The 21,865-nt window shown below is 55.1% G+C and overlaps 1 protein-coding gene and 1 long non-coding RNA gene across 5 annotated transcripts in view; one reads left to right on the top strand and one right to left on the bottom strand.

The window, feature by feature from the left end:
* The first annotated feature begins 205 nt into the window (after positions 1-205).
* Positions 206-21,865, top strand: part of KCNN3 (potassium calcium-activated channel subfamily N member 3) — a 153,639-nt gene continuing 131,979 nt past the window's right edge. For all 3 annotated transcript variants that reach the window (XM_081304976.1, XM_081304978.1, XM_081304977.1), the window contains exon 1: positions 206-1,474. In XM_081304976.1, coding sequence (XP_081161102.1) covers positions 563-1,474 — 912 coding nt within the window. In that variant the 5' untranslated portion in view covers positions 206-562. The remainder of the gene's footprint in view (positions 1,475-21,865) is intronic.
* On the bottom strand, positions 4,810-9,694 carry LOC308655134. 2 transcript variants are annotated; one of them, XR_014023391.1, is made up of 3 exons: positions 9,003-9,694; positions 7,033-7,240; positions 4,810-6,633 (listed from the first exon to the last, which is right to left on the bottom strand). It is a non-coding gene; the product is annotated as an uncharacterized lncRNA (long non-coding RNA). The 2 variants fall into 2 exon arrangements; XR_014023392.1 differs by having other exon boundaries at positions 4,810-6,629.

Raw genomic sequence — 21,865 nt, 5'->3', positions numbered from 1 at the left:
GAGGGCGGCAGCTGCTCTGCTCCAGGGTCGTGGAGCAAAAACTACAGTTCCCAGCCCTCGCTGCTGCGCTGCGGCCCGCCGGGAGCCTAGGACTGCAGGCCCCTCCTTCGGGGCGGAGCCTGGGAGGGGGGCGGAGTTAGGAGGCGGTTGGAGAGTTGAGCCGAGCCAATGAGACCAGCTGCTAATAAGTGGGCTTGGCTTACAGTATAACAGTGGCAGGAGGAGGAAAGCGAAGCTATCGAGCCAGCCAGCGAGGAGTGCAGCTCAGCCTGGCCTCACGCGCTCCTAGAGGACCACCTCCTGAGCTAGAGTTCTTTGCCCGCTCCTTCCTTCTCCAGGCTCCCCTGCTGCCCTTCCTCACTGCCCAATACAATGCATTCTTGAGAGGCAGCGTCTGGACTCCAGGCAGCCCCAGAGAACCGAAGCAAGCCAAAGAGAGGACTGGAGCCAAGACACTCTGGTGGGGGAGCTTGGATGCCTGGCTTTCTTTGAGGACATCTTTGGAGCGAGGGTGGCTTTGGGGTGGGGGGTTGTGCTGCAGGGAATCCAGCCAGGCCCCAAGATGGACACTTCTGGGCACTTCCATGACTCGGGGGTGGGGGACCTGGATGAAGACCCCAAGTGCCCCTGTCCATCCTCTGGGGATGAGCAGCAGCAGCAGCAGCAGCAGCAGCAGCCACCGCCGCCAGCGCCCCCAGCAGCCCCCCAGCAGCCCCCAGGACCCTCGTTGCAGCCTCAGCCTCAGCCTCCGCAGATTCAGCAGCAGCAGCAGCAGCAGCAGCCACCGCATCCCCTGTCTCAGCTCGCCCAACTCCAGAGCCAGCTTGTCCACCCTGGCCTGCTGCACTCCCCTCCCACTGCTTTCAGGGCCCCCCCTTCGTCCAACTCCACGGCCATCCTCCACCCTTCCTCCAGGCAAGGCAGCCAGCTCAATCTCAATGACCACTTGCTTGGCCACTCTCCAAGTTCCACAGCCACAAGTGGGCCTGGAGGAGGTAGCCGGCACCGGCAGGCCAGCCCCCTGGTCCACCGGCGGGACAGCAACCCCTTCACAGAGATCGCCATGAGCTCCTGCAAGTACAGCGGTGGGGTCATGAAGCCCCTCAGCCGCCTCAGCGCCTCCCGGAGGAACCTCATTGAGGCCGAGCCCGAGGGCCAACCCCTCCAGCTTTTCAGCCCCAGCAACCCCCCGGAGATCGTCATCTCCTCCCGGGAGGACAATCATGCCCACCAGACCCTGCTCCATCACCCCAACGCTACCCACAACCACCAGCATGCCGGCACCACTGCCAGCGGCACCACCTTCCCCAAAGCCAACAAGCGGAAAAACCAAAACATTGGCTATAAGCTGGGACACAGGAGGGCCCTGTTTGAAAAGAGAAAGCGACTGAGTGACTATGCTCTGATTTTTGGGATGTTTGGAATTGTTGTTATGGTGATAGAGACCGAGCTGTCTTGGGGTTTGTACTCAAAGGTAGGGGCTGTGGTTTCTCTTTATACCTTGAACAAAAGGAATATGTAGGTAGTGAGAGAGAGAGAGAGAGAGAGAGAGAGAGAGAGAGAGAGAGAATGAGAGAGAAAGGTGGTGGTGGGAGAGGCATTAGCTCAGTTATATGGAACACTCTAACTTCCCATGGTTTTCCTTCTTGATCCTGGGAGAATTCATTCCTCACTTCCTTTTGGGGGGGACATCCCCATACACTGTGTCTAATTTGCAGACTCCGTGTTAGGGAGGATTAAAGAATCCCTTCTGAGAAATCGTTTTTCCTCCTGGCTCACTTGTACTAAAGCATAACCCAGCAGCTTAACGCACCAATTAATTACACTCTGCCTTGATGTGTTTGCCAGTTCCTGCGACTTCCCCTCCTCTCCTCCCCTCCCTGCTCCACTCCATTTTCCCCAGGATAAAAAAGAAATAAATGTCTGGGTGGGGGTGGGGGATTCTGTACCCACTGCCCAAGTCCCTTCTATTCTCCTTCTCTTCCCAAGTTTCTATTTCCCTCCACTTCCCCCAAGAGGCTTGGGGCAAAATAGAAAAGCACCGGGTGACCTGAGACTCCCCAGGGCATCGGGGTAAAAATACAGGCGGAGGAAACCAGCAGTCTCTTCCCTCAGGAAAGAGGACTCAGGATAAACCTGCTGCTGCCTCATAAACATCCCTTGATAAAAATGGCTACAGGTGTTACCCAGGCAGAGCAGATGGGCACCGCCTTGGCTTCAGCCTGGGGGGACCGCCTCTCCTTGGGATGGGATGACAGGCTTCCCCAGCGGTCCCCGCGAGCCAGCGCCCCCAGCTCAGCCCCGGTTCTCCCCTCCCACCCCAACTCCTTCTCCTCGGGATAAATAAAGATGAGGGCATGTGTGAGTGTGCCCGGGTGGAGACGGCAGGCACTGGCTTCAGGGGGTGCTGGCCCCACCGCTGCAGCCTCTCGGTGGAGCCCCAAGACGGAGGAAGGGGCTTCCCTTGCAGGGGGAGTGGAGATGGAGGAAGGTGGGTTTCCGTTGATGCTCTACTTGCCAGGGAGCCCTTCTGCCGTGGGCTGGAAGGCTCGGAGACCTGGGGAACCCCTGGACAAGAGTCTTTCTTTCCACGGTACCCCTCAGCCCCAATTTGTCGGGGTGTGTGTGCGCGTGTGCGTGTGTGTGAGAGACAGATACTTGTGCCTATGCCTGCTTGTCGCTTGGATTTCTCTATTTATTGTCATTTTGGGCAGGGGGTGGCTGGGCTGGCTGGCGGGTAGCTGGGAGGGGCTCAGCTGTTGGAGGATTCAAATAGAGCTTGTTTCAGGCCGGGCACAGCTGCTGCGAGACTGTCACATTCCTTGTTGAAATCCAGCCGCAAAAACCTGGGAGGTGCTGATCGGATTTCCCCCATTCCCAGCATGTCACTTTAACCAGGGGTGGGCGGGCTAGCCCACTCTGGAATCCGGTGGGGCAGACCTGTCAGGCAACCTGAATATTCACAGTATAGACTCCCAGGCAGAGAGAGGGTCTTCCCGGACCCGCCTGCTCTGTGGGGGCAGCCCCAGCCGAGGGCAGCCCTGGGAAGCTGCTCAGTCTAAATAGCTCCTGCCCCTCGGTGAGCAGAGAAGCAAGTGGGGTTTCCCCTGGAAACGCAGCTCACTTAGTCATTCCTTGACATAAGCCTCTGAGTCTGCGGGTCCCTCTGCTCACTGCTTTCTCAGAGTCACCTCTCCTGCTGGGCGCTCTGCTTCCGGAGATAGGGCTGGCAGCCACCTTGGGCCAAGCCCTGTATCCCTCCAGTCATTGGGGGGGGGGTGTCAGCAGCCTTCCTAGGGGGGAACCGATAAAGGCCCAAGGGCAGGGGCCGAGGGGAAGAGGCCACACCAGGTGACCCTTGTGGTTCGAGCTCTTAAGGAAATGGTTTTTCCCAAAGACAGTGGCCATGCTCAGGGAAAGGGGTTTCTCCAGAGCTGGGGGAGGCAGGCTGTGGGTGACTGAGGGTGAAGTGACCTGCGGTGCTTGGCTTCTTCTGTTCCTGAGTCACTGACCCTGTGACTGGTGGTGGCACAGAGAGGGCAACGGTACAGAGGGTCCTGCTTGCCTCAGCTGGTGAGGTGGCTACTTCTTGTGTACCCTTGGGCTGGAATTGGGGCAGGCAGGGCTCCTTTAACCTGCTTACCCTCTGTCCTTCCATCTGGGTCCCCATGTTTTGAGTCACCTACGGGACAACTATTTTCTGGGCGTCTTATATGTGCCAGGCCCTGTGGACCCAAATGGGGAAGGGGGGGGGATATCCCTGTCTTGCCTGGGTGCAGGTGGCATTGTGTCAAAGAATCAGATCAAGGTTGGAGTCCTAGGTCGACCTCTTCCAGGGTGTGATCTTGGATAAGTCCTGCGGCCTGGAACCCATTGCCCAGCCGTCAAGAGGGAGACTGAGTCAGAGGAGCGTCAGGCACTCAGCGAGTGCCGGGTCAATACATGGGGCCTCTTGTGATTATGGTAAGAAGAGAGACAGATTTTTAAAAAATCAATCTAACTCTGGCTCTAGAATTAGTGGGAACCAAGACTTGTTAATGGAGGGGAGAAGTTATTGGAAGGGGCTGACTGTGGCCAGAGACCACTTTTAACCATGGGTCTGTTTTGGGGGGAGGTAAGCATCTGCCCCCCAGCTTCGTGGAGGAATGGGCTCTGGGACAGGAGTGTTTGGGTTAGGGTGAAAAATCGCCATGGGAGAGCTTAGAGACACTCCAGTAGCCCTGGGGACAGAGGAGTGACACTCCATTTTGCTTCAGAGCTTGTGTGATGCTTGGCTTGGCTGGCCAGTGTGAGGCAGGAGGATGGACAGGGTGACCTGGGCACCCCAGTCAGGTTGGGTAATTTTGCATCTCTGGTGGCGGTTCCCCCTCAAAGGCCTTTAGGAGGAGGACACTTTTGTTTCCCCCAGTGATTGAAGATGTGCCTGTGCCTGGTGCCCGGGTCGCTGGGTTCTGAAGTTCTCGGCCTTTCTTTCTGGGTTTGTGGCTTTTCTGCCTGTCTTGGGCTGGTATCTGTTCTGGGGAAGGGATGCGCTACCCAGGCTTGGTCTCTTGAGGAGGAACCCGGCACGTACCCGGATTGTGTTCAGAGTCGATGCAAAGGGGAGCCAGTGTGAGTGAGGAGGTTGAGAAATCAGGACAGAATGATCCCCGGCTCCCACCCTCACAGGCCGTAGGCGATGACACTGGCAGGCGGCTCTGCTGAGCGCTGGGGTTTCCGCCTGGAGCAGGGAGGCAGGGCGCAGGTACCAGGCGGCTGTTCTTTCTGAGAGACGCCAAGATGGTCCTAATAGTCTAAAGGTACTGGGCTTCCCCTGACCTGAGCGGGGACTCTGCTTTCTTTCTTTCCTTAAATTAGTGGCTTTCCTCTCTGCAGGTTTAGGGCCAGATCCTGTTGAGAAATCTTGGTGATACTCACTATTCCTCCATCAGGGTCAGAGCAAAGAGGATTTGGGGTCCTTCTTATTGTTCTTTATTTTCTTCTAGAGCTGGTTTTCCTCCCGGGGTCCAGAGTTAAAGATGGGGCCGGCCTGCCTTCCTCCTCCTTGGGTTGTGAGCCCCCCCACCCCCTCCCCAGCTTGACGGTGGTGGGGCTGTGGCCTCTCTCCAGGGAGCCAGTCACCAGGGCTGTGGGGTGGTCTTGTGGGAGGCTGGGACACTCTGGCGCAGCAGGGGGCACTTCTCACTAATCCTGTACAACCTCAAACACTTCCCCACCCTCGATTTCAAGATTCATCTGAGTTTCCCGTCTCAGGCAGAGCCATCCTCTGCCACCCCCTGCCCCTCCTGCCTAGGCGACCAGAGTCCTGCTCCTCCTTCTTTCCAGCTGCCTCTGGCTCCTCCCTGCACCTTTGCTGGGTCTGTTGCCCAGGTAACTCAGCTGCACTCAGAGGCGTCCACGGAAGGTGCTGGCTGGCGCCCTGTCTACTCCCATGAGAAGCTGCTTTCTTACCTCTGACCTTGGAGGCCACCCAGACGGCAGGCTTCTCCTCATGCCCAGAGGAGTCAATTCCTGGCCATTCACTCTTCAAAGAGAATGGTGCCCCTTAGGCCAGGGCCGACTTGCTGCCTGTCTTTTTGCTGAATGCCCAGAGGTCAGGGAGTCCACCCCTAGCCTCCAGTTGCAATAGTCAATGGTACCCCGTTCTTTTTACTTTTTGGTGCTGGGGATCAACCCAGGGCCTTTTGCATGCTACACAGACACTTTCCCATTGAGCCGCTTCCCCAGCCCCAGTAGCGTCTCAGTCCCGGGCTCTGCCCTGCCCTGCCCTGTCTCCAAAAAGGCAGTGCAGAAGCAGGTGCTGTGGGGTGAATGACTGTTCCTGCGAGGCCCAGGTGCCCTTGGGGGTGAGCAGGTGGCTGTCAGAGCAGGTTCTAGTGTGTTTGAGAGGACCCCTTGGGGCACGGTGTCCAGGGTCCAGGCATGCTGGGGAGTGGGAATAGGACAGGTTCCTTTTCCCAGACCCTCCCTGGGGATGACCTGGAGAGTTCCAGAAGGCAGAAGACTGTGAAGGCTTTGACCACAGGCAGTAGCCTGAGAGCCAGCTGCCAAGGGACTCCAGGGCCACATTTGATTGTCACAGGTCACACTGAGTGTGTTGTCCCCGAGGAGGGCCAACGACTTCTGGCAGTGTGAAAACAGGCTCTCACCCCCCAGGATGGTGACCAACTTATTTATAATCTTTGTGGACAGTCAGCAAATGAGTCAAACGTTTGTGACCCACAGGGGGACAGCTAACTTTTTAGCTGTGCCTTCCTCTGCCTGTCACCACACTATTTATAACTGTCCTGGGGAAGGCTTCACAGTCCATCCGGGCTTCCCCTCCCCGCAGGCGGCATTATCTGGGTGTACGGGCACTGGCCTGACGGTTGGGCGTTTGTCCCCTGAACAGGCTCATTAGAAAGCTATTTGACGCCGCCTGTTTCCCTGAGTCAGCTTTCAGGAAGGGGGTGCCCTGTCTGTCCCTGAGTAGCTGCTTCGAGGCCACTAAGATCCGCTTTAAAAAGTGTTAGGCAAAGAAGAACAAAATAAGACAAAAATGCAAGTGAGCTGTGCAGGGAACCCGAGTCCTGATGGAAATGTCCAGGCCCAACCGGGAGCTGGGGTTCTGCGGCCGTCATCTGTGAAGCCTGTCTGGGGGAGAGAATAAGAAAGTGTGTGGGGGGTGGGGGGTGGGGGGTGGCTGTGTGCTGATGACATACCACTTTTCCCTGGCTCAGTGACAGGAAGACCAGGGTTCTCATTGGGAACTGTTTTTCTTCTCTTGCTTTCAGAAATCCCTAAGGGGGAGAGAAAGGAGAGTCCCCTCGTCCTCTTTAAATAATGAGGGTGGGGATTCTAGGACTGCTGTTCTCAGGAGCTGCGGGGAGGAAGGTTCTAGTGCCTTTTCTCCTGGTGAGGAGAGTCCAGAGGGGGCTAGTGGGTTTTTAGGGCTCCTTCCCCCCACCCCTGTCATTCCACCCCCAGGGGCTCAAATGGGATCTGGGAGGCAGGAGGGGAGGCGGGGCTGGGGGCAGGATGATCCTGCTGTACCTCGAGGCCCAGCCTCCACGGTGCTGGAGTGTTGCCGGGTGCCAGGAGAGAGAGGGCGAGGACCTTTGTTGAGCAGTGGATGACTGTACATCAGAAAGCCCTCGACGTAGGTGATCCTCCGGGCGTCCGTTGCCGACGAGGTCACTGGCCGGGAGCCCGGGTCCTTCTCTCTCTCAAGGTCATGCCCTTTCCCTTGCCTGCTGTGCTACTGGAGAAAGAGATTATTTTTACTTATTATTATTATTATTATTATTATGATTTTTGTGGTTCTGGGGAACCCAGGGTCTTGCATATACCAAGTCCTGTACCCTGGGCTATACCCCCAGCCTAAATTGCTTAGATTCAAATCAAGATCTAAGGGCCTGAGGCCAGAGATGCAACATGTTGAGACAGGAGGCTCTCTACCAAGAAGGCGCAGGAAGGACTGGACGTGGGAGGGGGACGTCAGTGTGGCCAACAGAAGGCAGGGGTCTTTGGGGCCGCCAGGGAGAGGGGTACCTGCAGCGTAGCCTGAGCTCAGGGTGAGGCCGTGGAGAGGCCCATGGTGGGTCCCCGAGATGTCACACTACAGGGTTTGGTGATACTGCCCTCATGGTGATACTGGACAAGCTGTGGGTAGGTGTGGGGATTACAGAGAAAACAAGAGCCTGACCTTCAAAGACCTGGTGGAGGCTCCTGCCGAGGCCCCATCCCCAAGCCTCAGTGACCGCTTTCACACACAACTCTCAGCTCTGTCCGGCTCCTTCTGCGTCCTCTTGCTCCCTCTCTAGTGCTGCCGCATGGTCACTTCCCAGGGGCTCAACATCTTACATCCTACAGGTATTTCCATGCCTGTGTCCCTCATGGTCCCCACGATGGCCTCGGGAGTCACCACAACCAATTGAATTGCACAGATGAAAAAACAGAGCTGCAGGTTTCTGGGGCTTGGTCCAGGTGGTCACAGGACCGAGTGGCTGAATGCCAGGTGCAGGACAAATGGCTCTGGAATGAGGCTCAGGTCTCCAGTGCGTGGCCAGCCGCCACCACAAACCTCTGCTGGGAACTGGAGAGGAGACTACTAGGGCTCTCTAAGCTCCTGATTCTAGAATTTTCTTCTTTACGCTGGAATCCCCTTTCCCTATCTGACTGGGCCTCATGTCAGCTGCAGTCAGTGCTGAAGAAGGGCTGCCTCTGCTCCGGGGGGCCCTGGGGAGGGCTCCCACATCCTACTTCCAGTCCCTCCCTGAGTCTGGCCTTCCATTTCTTTAGTTTAAAAATAAGAGCGGACCCCCGTTCCCTTCTCTGGGATTTTGTCATCTGAGTTCAGGTCACGGTCCATCTCAGAGATGAGCAAGCCCTGGTCCTCCAGCTCACGTTCTGGAGGAGCGTCCTGAGGGCTGGACTGGTTTGTCATCTCGGTGCTCACAAGGAGGAATACAGTAACTGAGGCCGGGGACGCTGGGCTCCCTGGGAGGTGGAGTGGTCCTGAGGGATCAGACAGCTGGAATGGGAGGGTCATGGGCAGGGGCTGATGGCTGAGTGCAGCGAACACAGCTGGTTGTGTGGGGGGCAGCCTGAAGTCCCTGCTGGGCAGTGTCCACAGGGAGGGAGAGAAGATGGAGCGCGTCTCTGGGACTAGGCCTACTCTGAGAGGCTCTGGATGGGAAGTGGATGAAATGCCCATGGCAGGGCATGAGCAGTGATGGATTGAACGTTGAGTGAGCTGTCAGGAGCTCAGGGTTAAGGGCCTGGGATCTGGGTTCAAATCCTGCCTCGGTGGTGTACAGTGGTGGGCTCTTGGGAAGTTTACTGGACCTGGATCCTGTTTCTTCAGATGGTAAAGGTGAACCCCAACACCGATGTGTAGGAAAACCCCCAGCACAGAGCAAGGTACCCAGCGAGCCCCAGTATCTGCCAGCTGTTGCTTGTATTAGTCATTAGAAGGTGCCACCTGGAGGATCAGACTGGAGAGACAGAACTGTGGGTGTCACCTGTGCATGTTCCGCAGGTTGCTGTCAAGGAGGTGTGTTATTGCTAGGAGGAAGGGTCTCTGGAAGAGGAGGGACAGGCCCTGTGTCCCATCACGTCCTTACTTCTGGTGGCAGGTTCCCCGGGCGTGTTTCTGGATGGTCTCGGGAGAGGGAAGTGGATACTTTCGGAAGGTGGGGCTGGATCTCTGACACCTTCTTGTCCCGTGGGGCCAGTTACTCTCCGCCCCGAGCTGGCCGTCTGTGGCCTGGGCATAGCTGATTGGACGTGGACATTCACCCTGGACAGGTGGAGAGAGAACAAAAATAAACCCATGGGGCCGGGCCAGAGGCTGAGAGGCCTAGAGGAAGGTCAGGGGGACGTGGGGACACAGGATGACCAGGCAGAAAGAGGCCAGGAGACAGGGCTCCAGGGAGAGGGCTGATTGGGGCCGGGAGAGGGACAGGAAGGAGGAGAGTGCTCCGTGGTCTTGATGTGTGTCAGGAGAACACGACTTTCCCTTCAGGACTCAGGAGGGTGGTTTCTAGAATTCCAAGGGCTCTTTCTGCCTCGAATACCTGCTTACAACACCAGGGCTGTGGCCATTGGTGACTTTCCCCGGCTGGTGCCCAGGGGCACCAAGGGCAGCTGTGCAGGGGAGGGGTGACCCCAGCCTGCCTGTGTGGAAGCCGTTCTCCCCCCACCAAGCCTGGTCACAAGGTAACCAGGGTTGTCGTCTGAGCAGAGCCTTGGTGACACTAAATGAACAGCATGCAAATGATGTGTGAAGTAATATGCAAATTGGCATCTGTTATTTCTGAGTCAGCTTCTTGGGCATTTTTCTTAAAGGACAAGAGTGGTGCTTTGTGTCAGATGAACAGGAGGGTGGGCTTCAGGGATCCTCCTTCAAGGGCCGCAGAGGGTGGTCCACACGGGTTGAGTTTCAGGTTATAGACGGCAAGGCCCAGAAAGGTGGGTGCCTTGCCCAGAGTTGCCCAGCAAATGGGTAGATCAGCAGACCAGATTGAGCCACCTCTACCTAGTGACCTGTAGGTGGCTCTGAACAAAAGGAGGCCCTGTGGGGAGGCAGGAAGAAATGGTACCAGGCGCTAACTCTGGCCCACTCCTTATTGCTGGGTTTCCCGAAGGCCCGTGACTCAACCTTTCTGAGCCTCAGTGTCCCCATTTATAAATGATGAGAATCTTGATCACGGCTGGGTAAGTGGCCCGCGCAATGGCTGGCGCATTCCAGGCTGCCAGCGAATGGCGGTTCCTCCACGCGCCTTCGCTGAGTTGGCACCTGCCTGCAAGCTCAGGTTCCACCAGCAGGAATTTCTGCCCGGCCTCTTCTCCTTTCGGAGATTCTTGATTTTAACAAATTGGGGCTTGGCCATTTTCTTTCTTTTCTGAATTCCAGTGGGGGAGATGTTGGCTCTCTAAATAGCTCCTGCACGTGAGACCGGGTGGTGGCCCTCTCTCCTGAGGGGAGGCTCAGGGTAGCCCTGTTGCTCCCTCTGGGTGGGACCATTGTATTTGGAGGGGTGTGGAGCCATATGGCATACGGTGGCATGACCCGGGTGGCATGACTCTGGGAGCATATCTGCTTGGTGTGGGTCATGCCTTCCCTGAACGGCCTCGCTGAGTTTGGCTGGGTAGGCAAGGCCCCTGTGGGTAAGGTGGGGCTCAGACTGTGCTTACAGGGCTCTGAGGCCCAGAGAAGCTCTGTGATTTGTCCAAGGCCACTCAGCATTGCAAGCAGCAAAGGTAGAGCAGGAACCCAAGGATTCTGTGTTTTAGTCCTTGTTTTCTTTCTTCCAACCCCGTCTCCTAAGCATCCTTGGTTCCAGGAGTGCACAAGGTCTGTGGACCAAGTACTGAGTCAGCTCTAGGGATCTCTCCTCCACCAAACGGGCTGCTCTGTGTTCCTGTAGAACTCGAGCTTCAGCACAGCCCGAGGCAGGCCTGGCAATTTAGCTGTGGAGAGTTGGGTGGCTTCTGTGTCTGGAAAGTGGGCTCTATTTCCTCCTATTAAGGGTGGAACTGGAGGGTGGCTCAGTGTAGGGTGCTTGCCTCGCATGCTCAGGGCCCTGGGCTTTCATCCCCAGGACCGGGGAAAACAAAAACAGAAACAAATTTCCTCTCGTCCCTTCTGGTTAACGATGGCCCTTGCCTTGACTGTCTCTTGCAGAGCTCCGTGGCCTTGGGGATCATTTGAGGTCCTTCACAGCCCGTGGTTCCAGGCTGGACCTGGCATGTGGTTCTGCTCCCAGGGAAGTAATGGGGCCGGGCCGGGTGGGAGGGCATTTTGGCACAAGGCGCCAGGCTGGGTCCATGCTGTCTGCCAGGGATCCTGAGATCCCTCAGGAGTGAAATGAAATTGATGCAAGCTGAGAGCGAGTCTCTGATGGAGGTTGAGTCATAAGGGGTTTCCTCGAAGCAGATGGGATCGTATATAATGCTCCTGTCCCCGGAGCTAGGGAGAACACTGCACGCTCATAAAATGGAAAATGTCCTCCAGAGTGACATGGGGTCTTTTTGTTGTTGTTGTTGAACCCAGGAATGTTTAATGTTTAACCACTGAGCCATATCCCTAGCCGCCATATATATATATATATTTTTTTTTTGGGGGGGTTGTGTTTAGACGTACATGGCAGTAGGGTGTATTTTGACATATTATACATACGTGGGGTGCAACCAATACAAGTTTAATTCCATTCTTGTGGCTGGATGTGGTGTGGGGTTCCATGGGCTGTGTATTCATGTATGAGCACAGGAGAGTTCTGCTGATTCTTCCTGCTGTCTCTCCTCTTCCCATCCCCCTCCCTTCCTCCCCGCCCCTCACCCTCCCTTGTTACGGGTTAGCATCTACATATCCGAGAGAACATTTGGCCTTTATATTCTATTTTAAGAAAGGGTCTTGCTAAGTTACTGAGGCTGGCTTTGAACTTGGAATCCCCCTGCCTCAGCTTCCTGAGCCGCTGGGATTACAGGTGTGGGCCACCAGGCCTGGTGACCTGGAATCTTATTAAGGACCGAAAAAGAGAAGAGATGGGGAGGAAAAGGAAACACATATTTATTTATTTATTTAATATATCTTTTAGTTGTTGAGACACAATGCCTTTATTCATTTATTGTTTATGTGGTGCCGAGGATCGAACGCAGTGCCTCACGCGTGCCCGGCAAGTGCTCTACCACTGAGCCCCAGCCCCAGCCCCCAGAGCAAGTATTTATTATATGCTTTTATTCAGCTCATCTCATTAAATCCTCCTGACAACACTGTGAGGTGAATATACCCACCCCCATTTGGCCGAGGACAGGCTTGAGGTTGGGAGAGGTTAGGTGACTTGCCCAGTGGCTTCCTCTTAGCTGGGAAGCAGAGGCGTTGGGATTCAAACCCAGGGCCGGGTCCCTGCTGGCTCCAGCCGCAGATGGGCTTGTGCACAGCATCTCCTGGACTGGGCTCTTTTGTCCTCAGAGTTCTCAACCCCTGTCCCCTGCCCTTTCAGCTCCCACCAGAGCTTTGGTGGACGATTTGGGCTCACGGAAGGGTGCGGGGAGGTGGAGGGGTACTGTGGATTTAATGCAGAGGTGTGTTGAGTCTCCAGGAGCCAGTGACAGGGCAGGCCGGGCGGGGGCCCAGGAAGTCTCCATGGGTGGAAGGGGTCAGCTGAGCCATCAAAAGCAGGCATTTTGGGTTCTCGTCCCAGCTCTGGTTTCTGGCTGCGCAGCCTTGTGGAGGACGCTGACCTTCGGCTCTGTCTCCAGGTCTGGCTGACGAAACGGGGACGAGGATGTTTTCTCTCTCTAGAGATCGTGTGTCCTGAAGAGTGACAGAGACAAGATGCAGGGAGGACACTTGGTCAGGGCTTGGCTGTTGGGACTGTTAGTTTCTCATCGTGTAACTCGGAAAACCCCAAATGCAGACTTCTTTCCCCAAACCTGGAGGACTAGAGTGAGACCCGCTCCTGGCCCTGCCTCCTCCAGCAGGATCATCTGGCCCTCATGCTCTGGACCCCTGGCTCCCCACCCCAATTTCATAGAGATGCTCAGGCCTTCTGTCCCCGCTGTCCATGAGCCCCTCACCAGATCCCCCACCCCTCTGTCCCCATCCCCTCTGCTTGGGTCTTGAGTTGGTAAGTGTTGGTGAGGACCTGCTCTGTGCCAGCTGCTCGGATCAGCTCTGAGCTTCAGCACTGAGCAGACCCCGGGGCTCACCGTCTGGTGGGGGAGGCAGCCCTTGACCAAGGAATGGCAGGTGTGAGTGAGCTCTATTCCTCTCTCCCCCAGGTCTAGGGTTGAGCCCGGGGGTGCTCTACCGCTGTGCTACAGCCCCGCCCTTCTTATTTTTTATTTTGAGAAGTGTCTTATGAAGTTGCCCAGGCTGGCCTTAAACTTGCTATCCTCCTGCCTCAGCCTTCCGTGTTGTTGAATCACAGGCGGGCGCTTTGACCAGCTTTGACCTGGATGGATCTGAGTCTCCGTCCTGGCTCTGTCACTTCCTGACTGTGGGCCTGCGGGAAGTGCTTCAATACTCTGATTCTCAGTGTCCTTGTGGAGGTTGCAGGGGGTTGTCATTGTAACCTGGGTGCTGGGGCTGCAGCGAGGAGTCAGTGACATGCTGCTGTCCGAGCACCTGTGATGTGGGTATGAGGTCAGCAAAGGTCAGCAAAGGTCAGCGGAGCTTGTGGGTGGAGAGAACCGCCAGGCACGGCCCAGCACACTGGTCCCTGGCCTCTGTTTTGTCATCTGGAGAATGGGAGCGATGGGCGGGAGGAGCAGGAGCTTCCGCTGGCTGTCTTTGGAAGGGCAGTGGGGGTCCCCGGAATTGGCAGCTGCGGCGTTCCTGGCTGCGGGGTCTGTTGGATGGTGGGCTGGGAGGTTTGTCTTCCGTCCCCAGGTGAAAACCTGTGAAGGCATTGTGGTAAGTGGATTTCCCCGCTCTCAGGAGACAGCTGAGAGACAGGCCTTCTGGCCAGCCGCCCTCCCTGACGCCTCCTGCCCGCGGGCCAGCCCTTGGCACGAGGCCCGCTGGTCTCCTGAACCCTCCTCGCAGCAGGGATTTAATTACTATAATGTAAGGAGCCGCGGCTCGGGGCCTTCTGGCAGAGGGGAAGCAGATTTGTCTTCTCACTGGGAGAATAAAAATCGATGGAAAGGAACGGAAATGTGCCTTCCCCTGACTTTTCTGGGACTTTTCTGGGGTGGGCTGAGAGGAGCAGGGCAGCAGGGGACACAGTGTTCAACCAGAGACGCTGGGCACCTCCACGGGCCTTCCCCGGATGGCTTGGCGAGGCTGCCTCTGTTTCCCCAACGACCCCGGCCGACAGATCAGTCGCCACATGTTGACCACCTACTATGCGCTAGGCACTGCCCTTGAAAAACTTTCAGCTGAATAGCAAGTCCAGGCATAAAAACAGATAATTTTATCCATGCAACAAATAGCTATTGAGCACTTATTGTGTGCGGGCATTTTATTCTAGGTGCTGTGGATACTAGGGAAAAAAGCACACCAGGCAAAACTCCTTGCCCTCAGGGAACCTACTACAGGAAATGACATCAGTTAATGACATATGGTGTTATGTTGTGTTAGAAGTGCTATATGGAAAATAAAGCAGCAATGAGAGGCAGTAGGTTTTGAGGGGAGGGCTGAGGGTGTGGCTCAAGGGTAAAGTGCTCGCCTGGCATGCACGGGGCGCTGGGTTCGATCCTCAGCACCACATAAAATAAAATAAAGGTGTTCACCGAAAACTGAAAAATAAATATTAAAAAATTGTTTTTGAGGGGAGAGTGGGCGTTTTATTTATTTATTTATTTTTGGTACCAGGGATTGAACCTAGGGGTGCTTAACCACTGAGCCACATCCCCAGCCCTTTTAATATTTTATTTTGAGACAGGGTCTTGCTGAGTTGCTTAGGGCCTCGATAAGTTGCTGAGGCTGGCTTTGAACTTGAAATCCTTCTGCCTCAGCTCAGCCTCCTGAGCTGCTGGGGTTACAGGTGTGTGCCACCACGCCTGACCTGGTTATTTTATTTGATGATTATTATTTTGTTTTGTAGCATTGGGGATTGTGCCTATAACTGAGCTACATCCCCAGTCCTATCTATCTATCTATATCTATCTATCTAATTTTTTAGTTGTTGATGGACTTTATTTTACATGTGGTGCTGAGAATTGAACCCGGTGCCTTACACATGCCAGGCAAGTGCTCTACGACTGAGCCACAAGCCCAGCCTGAGTCCTTTATATTTTTTATTTTGAGACAGGTACTTGTAAATAGCTGAGGCTGGCGTTGAACTTGTGATCTTCCTGCCTCAGCCTCCCGAGTCATCAGGATTATAGGCATGTGCCATAGTGCACTGAGAATGCTCAGCGAAGGCCTTACTGAGAATGTGACGTTGGTGAAAGATCTAAGGGTGATTTCCTCTTTGAGGAACAAGGAAATAGGAACAGGAAGGTCCTGGGTCAGCTGTGGTCAGGACAGCCCTGTCCAAAAGAAACAGAACGCGAACTGCATCTGTCATTTAGGTTTCCTAGTAGCCATATTTTAAGAAGAGAAATGAGAAATTAATGTTAATATATTTCATTTAACCTGATATAACCAAAATATTATAATTTCAGTGTGTAATTAATGTAAAATATTATTAATGAAATATTTTACACTTTATTTTTTATACTAAGTCTTTGAGGTTGGGTGGGTATCATGTTTGCAGCCTGTGTCAATCAATCAGACACTAAACGTTCATTGGAAATACCTAATTTGTATTTAGAATTCATTAAGTTATAGTGAAATAAACACCCAAGTTGTCAAAAACATACTCAAGAGTTTTCCAGTAAATGAATGTTGCATTTGTTTTTTAATTAAAATTTGACAACGAAATGCATGAAAGGGGCTGGGGATGTGGCTCAAGCGGTAGCGTGCTGGCCAGGCATGCGTGCGGCCCGGGTTCGATCCTCGGCACCACATACCAACAAAGATGTTGTGTCCGCCGAGAACTAAAAAATAAAAATATTAAAAATTCTCTCTCTCTCTCTCTCTCTCCTCTCTCACTCAATTCTCTTTCTCTCTCTCTCTCTCCTCTCTCACTCTCTCTTACCAAAAAAAAAAAAAAAGAAATGCATGAAAGGCCAGGTGCAGTGGCCCATGCCTGAATTCCCAGTGGCTCAGGAGGCTGAGGCAGGAGGATCTCGAGTTCAAAGCCAGCCTCAGCAACTTAGTGAGGCCCTAAGCAACTCAGCGAGACCTCATCTCTAAATAAAATATGAAAAAGGGCCGGGGATGTGGCTCAGTGGTCAAGCGCCCCTGGGTTCAATCCCCGGTATCCCCCCTCAAAAAAGAAAGAAAGAAAAAAAAGATGCATGTAAAACCCGGTTGCATGGCCACATTGCACGGCTCGGTGGACCATGTGGCCGAGTCTGTGTACCAGACAGTTCTCAGGCAGCAGGGTGGCCCGTGGGGCTGACTTGGTGAGTGACGGGTGATGACAGGAGAGGAAGCCGCAGACTCTGCAGGGCTCTGTGGACATTACGACGAATTCCGCTCTCCTCTCGGTCGGATGGGAGCAGGTGGAGGGTTGTGAGTAGAGAGGTGAGGAACCCACAGGGAGGCAAGGTCAGGGGACCCTGCGAGAAGTTGTGGTGACGGTCCCGTGGAGGGTGGTGGTGGTGCCTGGGATGTGGTGGTGGAAGTGAGGTGGTAAGATGCTTGGGTCTTCTGAATATTCGGAAAGACGAGTTTTCTGGTGAACTGGATGCATTGGGGAGGGGGAGGGGGGAGGGGGAGGGCAGATGAGGGTGAGGCCAAGGCTTCTGGCTCAAGCAACTGAAAGGAAGGAACGGAGGAGACTATGGGAGAAGCCGTTTTGGGGGAAGAGGGCATTTGCCGTTGGACCTGTCAGATTTCAGGTGTGTCCATTTCAACGTCGTGGACTGTGCCTTAGAAGTCGTGAGAGTTGACAGGGCAGGCACTTGGGGCCACGGAAGGCTTCTGCCATGGGCCTCTGCCTTCCAGAGGAAGGTTCGGAGCAACTTTTCAAACATTTCCAATAAATTATCTGTGCACATGTGGTGTTCATTCCGTGGAGGTCACTGGAAATTACTGGGTGGGTCCATATTTCAGGGTCAAATCTCCCTCTTTCCCTGATGACCCCAGAGCAGTTTGATGAATATAGATGATCAGATGATCAGAACCCCCCTCTTCCCCCCAGCATGGCTGGAAATCCTGATATTATGGAAAGTCACTGAAATAATTCAAATGTTCAGCACCTTCAACTCCCAGGGCAGCGTGTGTGTGTGTGTGTGTGTGTGTGTGTGTGTGTGTGTGTGTATGTGTGTGTGTGTGGGGGGTGAATGGTCCTGGAGGGGTGGAATGACCTCCCCAAGGACTCACAGCTGGTGGGAGGGGAGGCGTCAATGTTGGGCATCACCAGCCTCAAGGCCAACCAACTGGCCTAGTATCCAAAAGTCCTCAGAGCTCGCAGGGCTTTCAGACACTGGTCAGGGAGGCCACCATATCTGGGGAAGTGTGGGAAGGGAGCAGGAATGGCCCTTAAGGTCCTCCCTCAACCCTCCCGATATCTGATGCTGGGACCTGGGCCACCCCACGTGGGCAGCCCAGGCCTGCTGGGCATGGGCCTTCTGACCTGGGCAGCCCAGGCCTGCTGGGCATGGGCCTTCTGACCTGGGTTCAGAGCTGATCCCTGGCCCTTATTGGCCGCATGACTTTAATGATTCATCTTTGCGTCCAGTTGTCTGTTGCCTGGGGCTGAGGGCCCTGCCTTGTAGGAGTTTTGTGATGTGAATGACCTGAATCCAGTGACTTGACACTTTGTTAAAGCTGATTTCCTTTCCTGCTTGCACAAGAAGCCTAAGAAATGCCCGTGCCCCACCGCTGGAGTGGAGGGAGGGGTGCCAAGGGGACACCTGGGCCGGCCGGGGGCTGGAGAGGCTGAGAAGGAGCAGGCACAGGAGAGAAGCGAGGTCAGGGGGAGGTCGAGACCTGGGATCTATCTGGCCTTTCCTTAACTGGGACACTTTTACTCTCCAGGGAGACATGGAGCCAAGTCTGGAAACATTTACGGTTGTCACAATTAGGGGAGAGAGGTTGCAGGCATCTAGTGGGTAGAGTCCATTGAAACAAAGAATAACCCCATGTCAATGCTGTGACATTGAGAAAGCCTGCCCTAGGTGACTCATTCTCACGGGCTTGCTCTGAAGACAAAAGAGAAGATGAGCGAGGTTGCTTTATTAACTGTGACTTGCCATTCGGTTCTTCTCCTTCTGTCCCCTTTCCCAAGGGACAGCTCTGTGTGGTTGGGAACTCTGGATCAGGAGTCAGAAGATCCCAGTCTGGCGCCTCGTGCCTTGATGGAATTCTTTCCTGGTTATTAGTCTCCGTGTCTTATTTTTCCCGGTACTGGGAAGGCAAGCCGGGGGTGCTTTACCACTGAGCCATATCCTCAGCCCCTTTTATTTTTATTTTTATTTTTTTGCTTTTGAGACAGGGTCTTGCTGAGTTGTTCCAGTCTACCTCAAACTTGCAATCCCCCTGCCTCAGCCTCCCAAGTCGCTGGGATTACAAGTGTGTACCATTGTGCCCGGCCACCATGTCTTTTGTCCTGGTAGGACTCAATGGGGCTGAGGTATGGGCCACAGAGGAGCCTGGACAGGGGAAAATACCTGATGTGACAGCCAATGGGGGGCGTTGAGGTGATGAACTTTCGAGCCCAGGGCTGAACGAGAACTTTAGGAAGGGGACAGTCCTGAAATCCCACTGTGCCCCCGTGAGGCCACGAGGCTCTTCTCCTGGGCCTGCTCCATCTTGCTTCTTGTTTTGTGTTTCCTGGAACAGGTGGAGCTGAAGTCTCCATTTGGGGAAGATGGAATTTGCAGGAAAATTCAGGGCTATTATTTCTGTGCGTGTGAGTGGGAGACAGAACTGGGTGAGTGGCAGATTTCTCGGTGGGGGGAGAAGCAGCTGAGTGTGCCAGCTCAGGTGTGGCTCAGATCCTTTTGAGGTGAGTGGGCCAGGATTCCCCAGTGGTCACCTGGAGAAGCAAGTCCCCATGCTGAGCTGACAACCAGCCCCCAGGAGAAGACAGTTGCTGTTGGGGAAAGGTCTGTAGCCATGCATTGAAGATTTTAAGATATTGTCCCGGGCACATTTTCACGGATGCCCATTCTGTGCCAGGTGCTGACCCTGGAGACGTTGGGGACACCAACAGGCAGGATATAGTTGAGGGGTGTGCAGGCTGCCATAACCGAGACACGTGAGCTACAGAGGAACAATGTCGTGTTAAGAGTATGCCTGTGAATGTTAGTGTCGGGATTCTTCTCCGAGGAGGAGGGACTGGGTGTGTGAGGCCTCATGAGTGTTCGGAGCTGAAGGGACAGTAGAGGCAGAGGCCCAGGGTTGAAAAGCGCCTGGTGCTCTCAGGGAGGGACAAAGCTGGCAGGTCTTCCTAGAAGTGCTGGGAAGACAGGCTGGAAGGGGACAGGAGCCCCCATTCATGGAGGTTTTGCACACCAGGCTGAGGAGCTGCACTTCTGTCAAAAGGCACAGGATCGAGGGAAGGTATTTCAGCAGGGCCAAGTGGCGAGATCAAGCCAGGACCCGGGGATGGAGCACCGAAGGAGGAGACTGGACGTGTGTCGCTGCCTTGATCTAGAGGAGAAATGAAGGCATGGACCCAACGGGGACAATGGGAAAAGGTCACCTGGGAAAAGGGGGGCACTCTTCCCTCCCCTGGGTAACTAACTGGGTTGGCTAAGAGCGTCGACATGAGTGCTGTGGCTTGATCGCTCACGGCTCTGCTCAACATCTAGCCCTTTCTTGGAGGGTGGGAAGCAGCGAGCCGTCAGGCAGCCTGCTGGTCCCAGAGAGTGGGGTGGCATGGTGCCCACGCCAGCAGGCACCAGCCGGCACTCGCGCCCTGGCTGGGGGGTTCTCCTTCTGGAACCCATCAGTGCTGGCTCCCGGCCAGGACCGAGGGAGATGGTGAACACCCTCTTCCTGCCTGTTTTCAAAGACAGGGGAGGAGTAGATACGGGCGCAATAGCAACGGCACGTTGGAGCCGATCGGCTCGGCCGCAGCTTGGGCAGCGTCTGTGTGTGGATGGAAAAGCTGGCTGGGCTCCGTGATCCTCGGTTCTGCCTGTGGGAAGGGCCGGGGGATGCTTAGCCCACGGGGGGGGGGGTGTGAGAGTGGACCGTGGATTCGGTGAGAACACAGGCTCATAGTTCTGGACTCAGTAGTGGCTACTGTTTTTAATTGATAAGGAATAGTGGTGAACTGGGCAAGATGAGAGAGTTCATCTCCCTGGGAGCAGTTTGATGGAGGGATCCATCTTGGATGGGTTGGCTTTGAAGGGCTGGGAGCAATCCCAGGAAGACATCCAGCAGAATCCTGGGTCTACCTCAAGTCAACTTTTCAAAACAACAGTGTCCCTGCAGGCCGCTCAGGTAGCGCGGTTGGAGAGTAGGTCAGCAGGGTCAGCATGGCCACCCCAGCCGCTGGCCTTGCTTGCAGTGTTGGCACGTCCCCTGGGTCCTCAGTGCCTCCCTCTGCCATGGCATTTCCCAGACTCTGGTTGGACCTCTGCCCGGGGCTCCATCTGAGTCCTGGCCCAGCTCCGGCTCCAGAGAGGAGGCCTCTGGATTTGGCACCAGTGACCTGATATTCACCCTGGCTCTGTTCCTTCTCCCTCAGAGTGACCCGGACAGATGTGTGGGCTCTCTGAGGGGCAGTATCCTCTTACTTGGAGTGGGGATGGTGGTGCTCTGGGGTTGCCGGGATTCCAGAAGATAAGGGACATGTTGGTGCCAACAGTGCTTGGCACACAGGGACCCCTGTGACTGTTCAGTAAATGAATGAGGGCAGGCCTGGCAGGAGGGGTAGCAGGGTGGGTGGGTGTGAGGGACCCGAGAGGAGGCCCAGGGCCCGGGGATGTGTGGTGTGGGGCTTGGCGGGCGTGACTCGGTTCCGTCACTACTAACAGGGGGGCTGTATGAAGTCTGTTGCTTGCCCGTATGTGCCTGGGGGGTGGTGGTGATGGAAGGCTGGGCTTGGGGGGGGGCGCTCTAAGGCCTACGTTACAGAACAGCGATGCGTCTGGTTGGAGCACCAGCACCAGCAGCATACAGAGTACTTGAATCATCAATTCCTCCTTCAGTAAGCACAGCGAGTCCCAAAGGGCAGTCCCCCAACGCCTTGATTACCCCCAACTGTGCTTCTCAAGGAGCTTCTCAAGGCCCGGCTTCCTGGGGCTCAGCCGAGCAGCTCCTCTTCCATATTCCTGTGCTCTTTCATTTCCTGAATGTGACCCAGCTGGCTGCAGCCACCTAAGGACAGTGGGGTACCAAGGGGCAGGGGAGGGAGGACTGTGTGCTCGAGGTACAGACAAGGAGGGGGCGCGTTGTCTGTGGAGCATGTAAAAAATAAAATAAAACCGACGGGAACTCGGTCTGTTCTTCATTATCATCATGTAGCGCCACTTCTGAACAAGATGGGTGATAAAACACTGTCCTCTGGGGACAGATGCTCCCCGCTCCACCTGGGAAGGCGGCTGCTTAATGATCCTCCTGAAAAGAGCCGGGGTGGCGGTAAATATCAGCAAGGAAACGACTGGTCTGGCCCCCGTGGAGCAGGCCCAGATGATGTGGAGAAAGAGCCCATTCATGATTGGTACAGCAGCTCCCATCTGGGGCCGGGGACCAGGGAGAGGGCAGGGCCTCACTGTGAAGAGGAGCAGGTGAGGACGGGCAGAGTGGAGGTGGCGGCTGTGGGCTGGCTGAGAGGGACGTCTAGGTCACTGGATGTGGGAGAAGAGAGGGTATTCCATCTCTGCAGCGTGGACCAGAAGGAGGTGTTTGGCTCCTTTTCTGGCTGAG

The sequence above is a fragment of the Spermophilus citellus genome (genome assembly GCF_964194105.1).
Source record: "Spermophilus citellus genome assembly, chromosome: 9".
NCBI classification, from domain to species: domain Eukaryota; kingdom Metazoa; phylum Chordata; class Mammalia; order Rodentia; family Sciuridae; genus Spermophilus; species Spermophilus citellus.
Note: the sequence above shows the minus strand (reverse complement) of the source record. Positions and strands in the feature narration are given on the sequence as shown.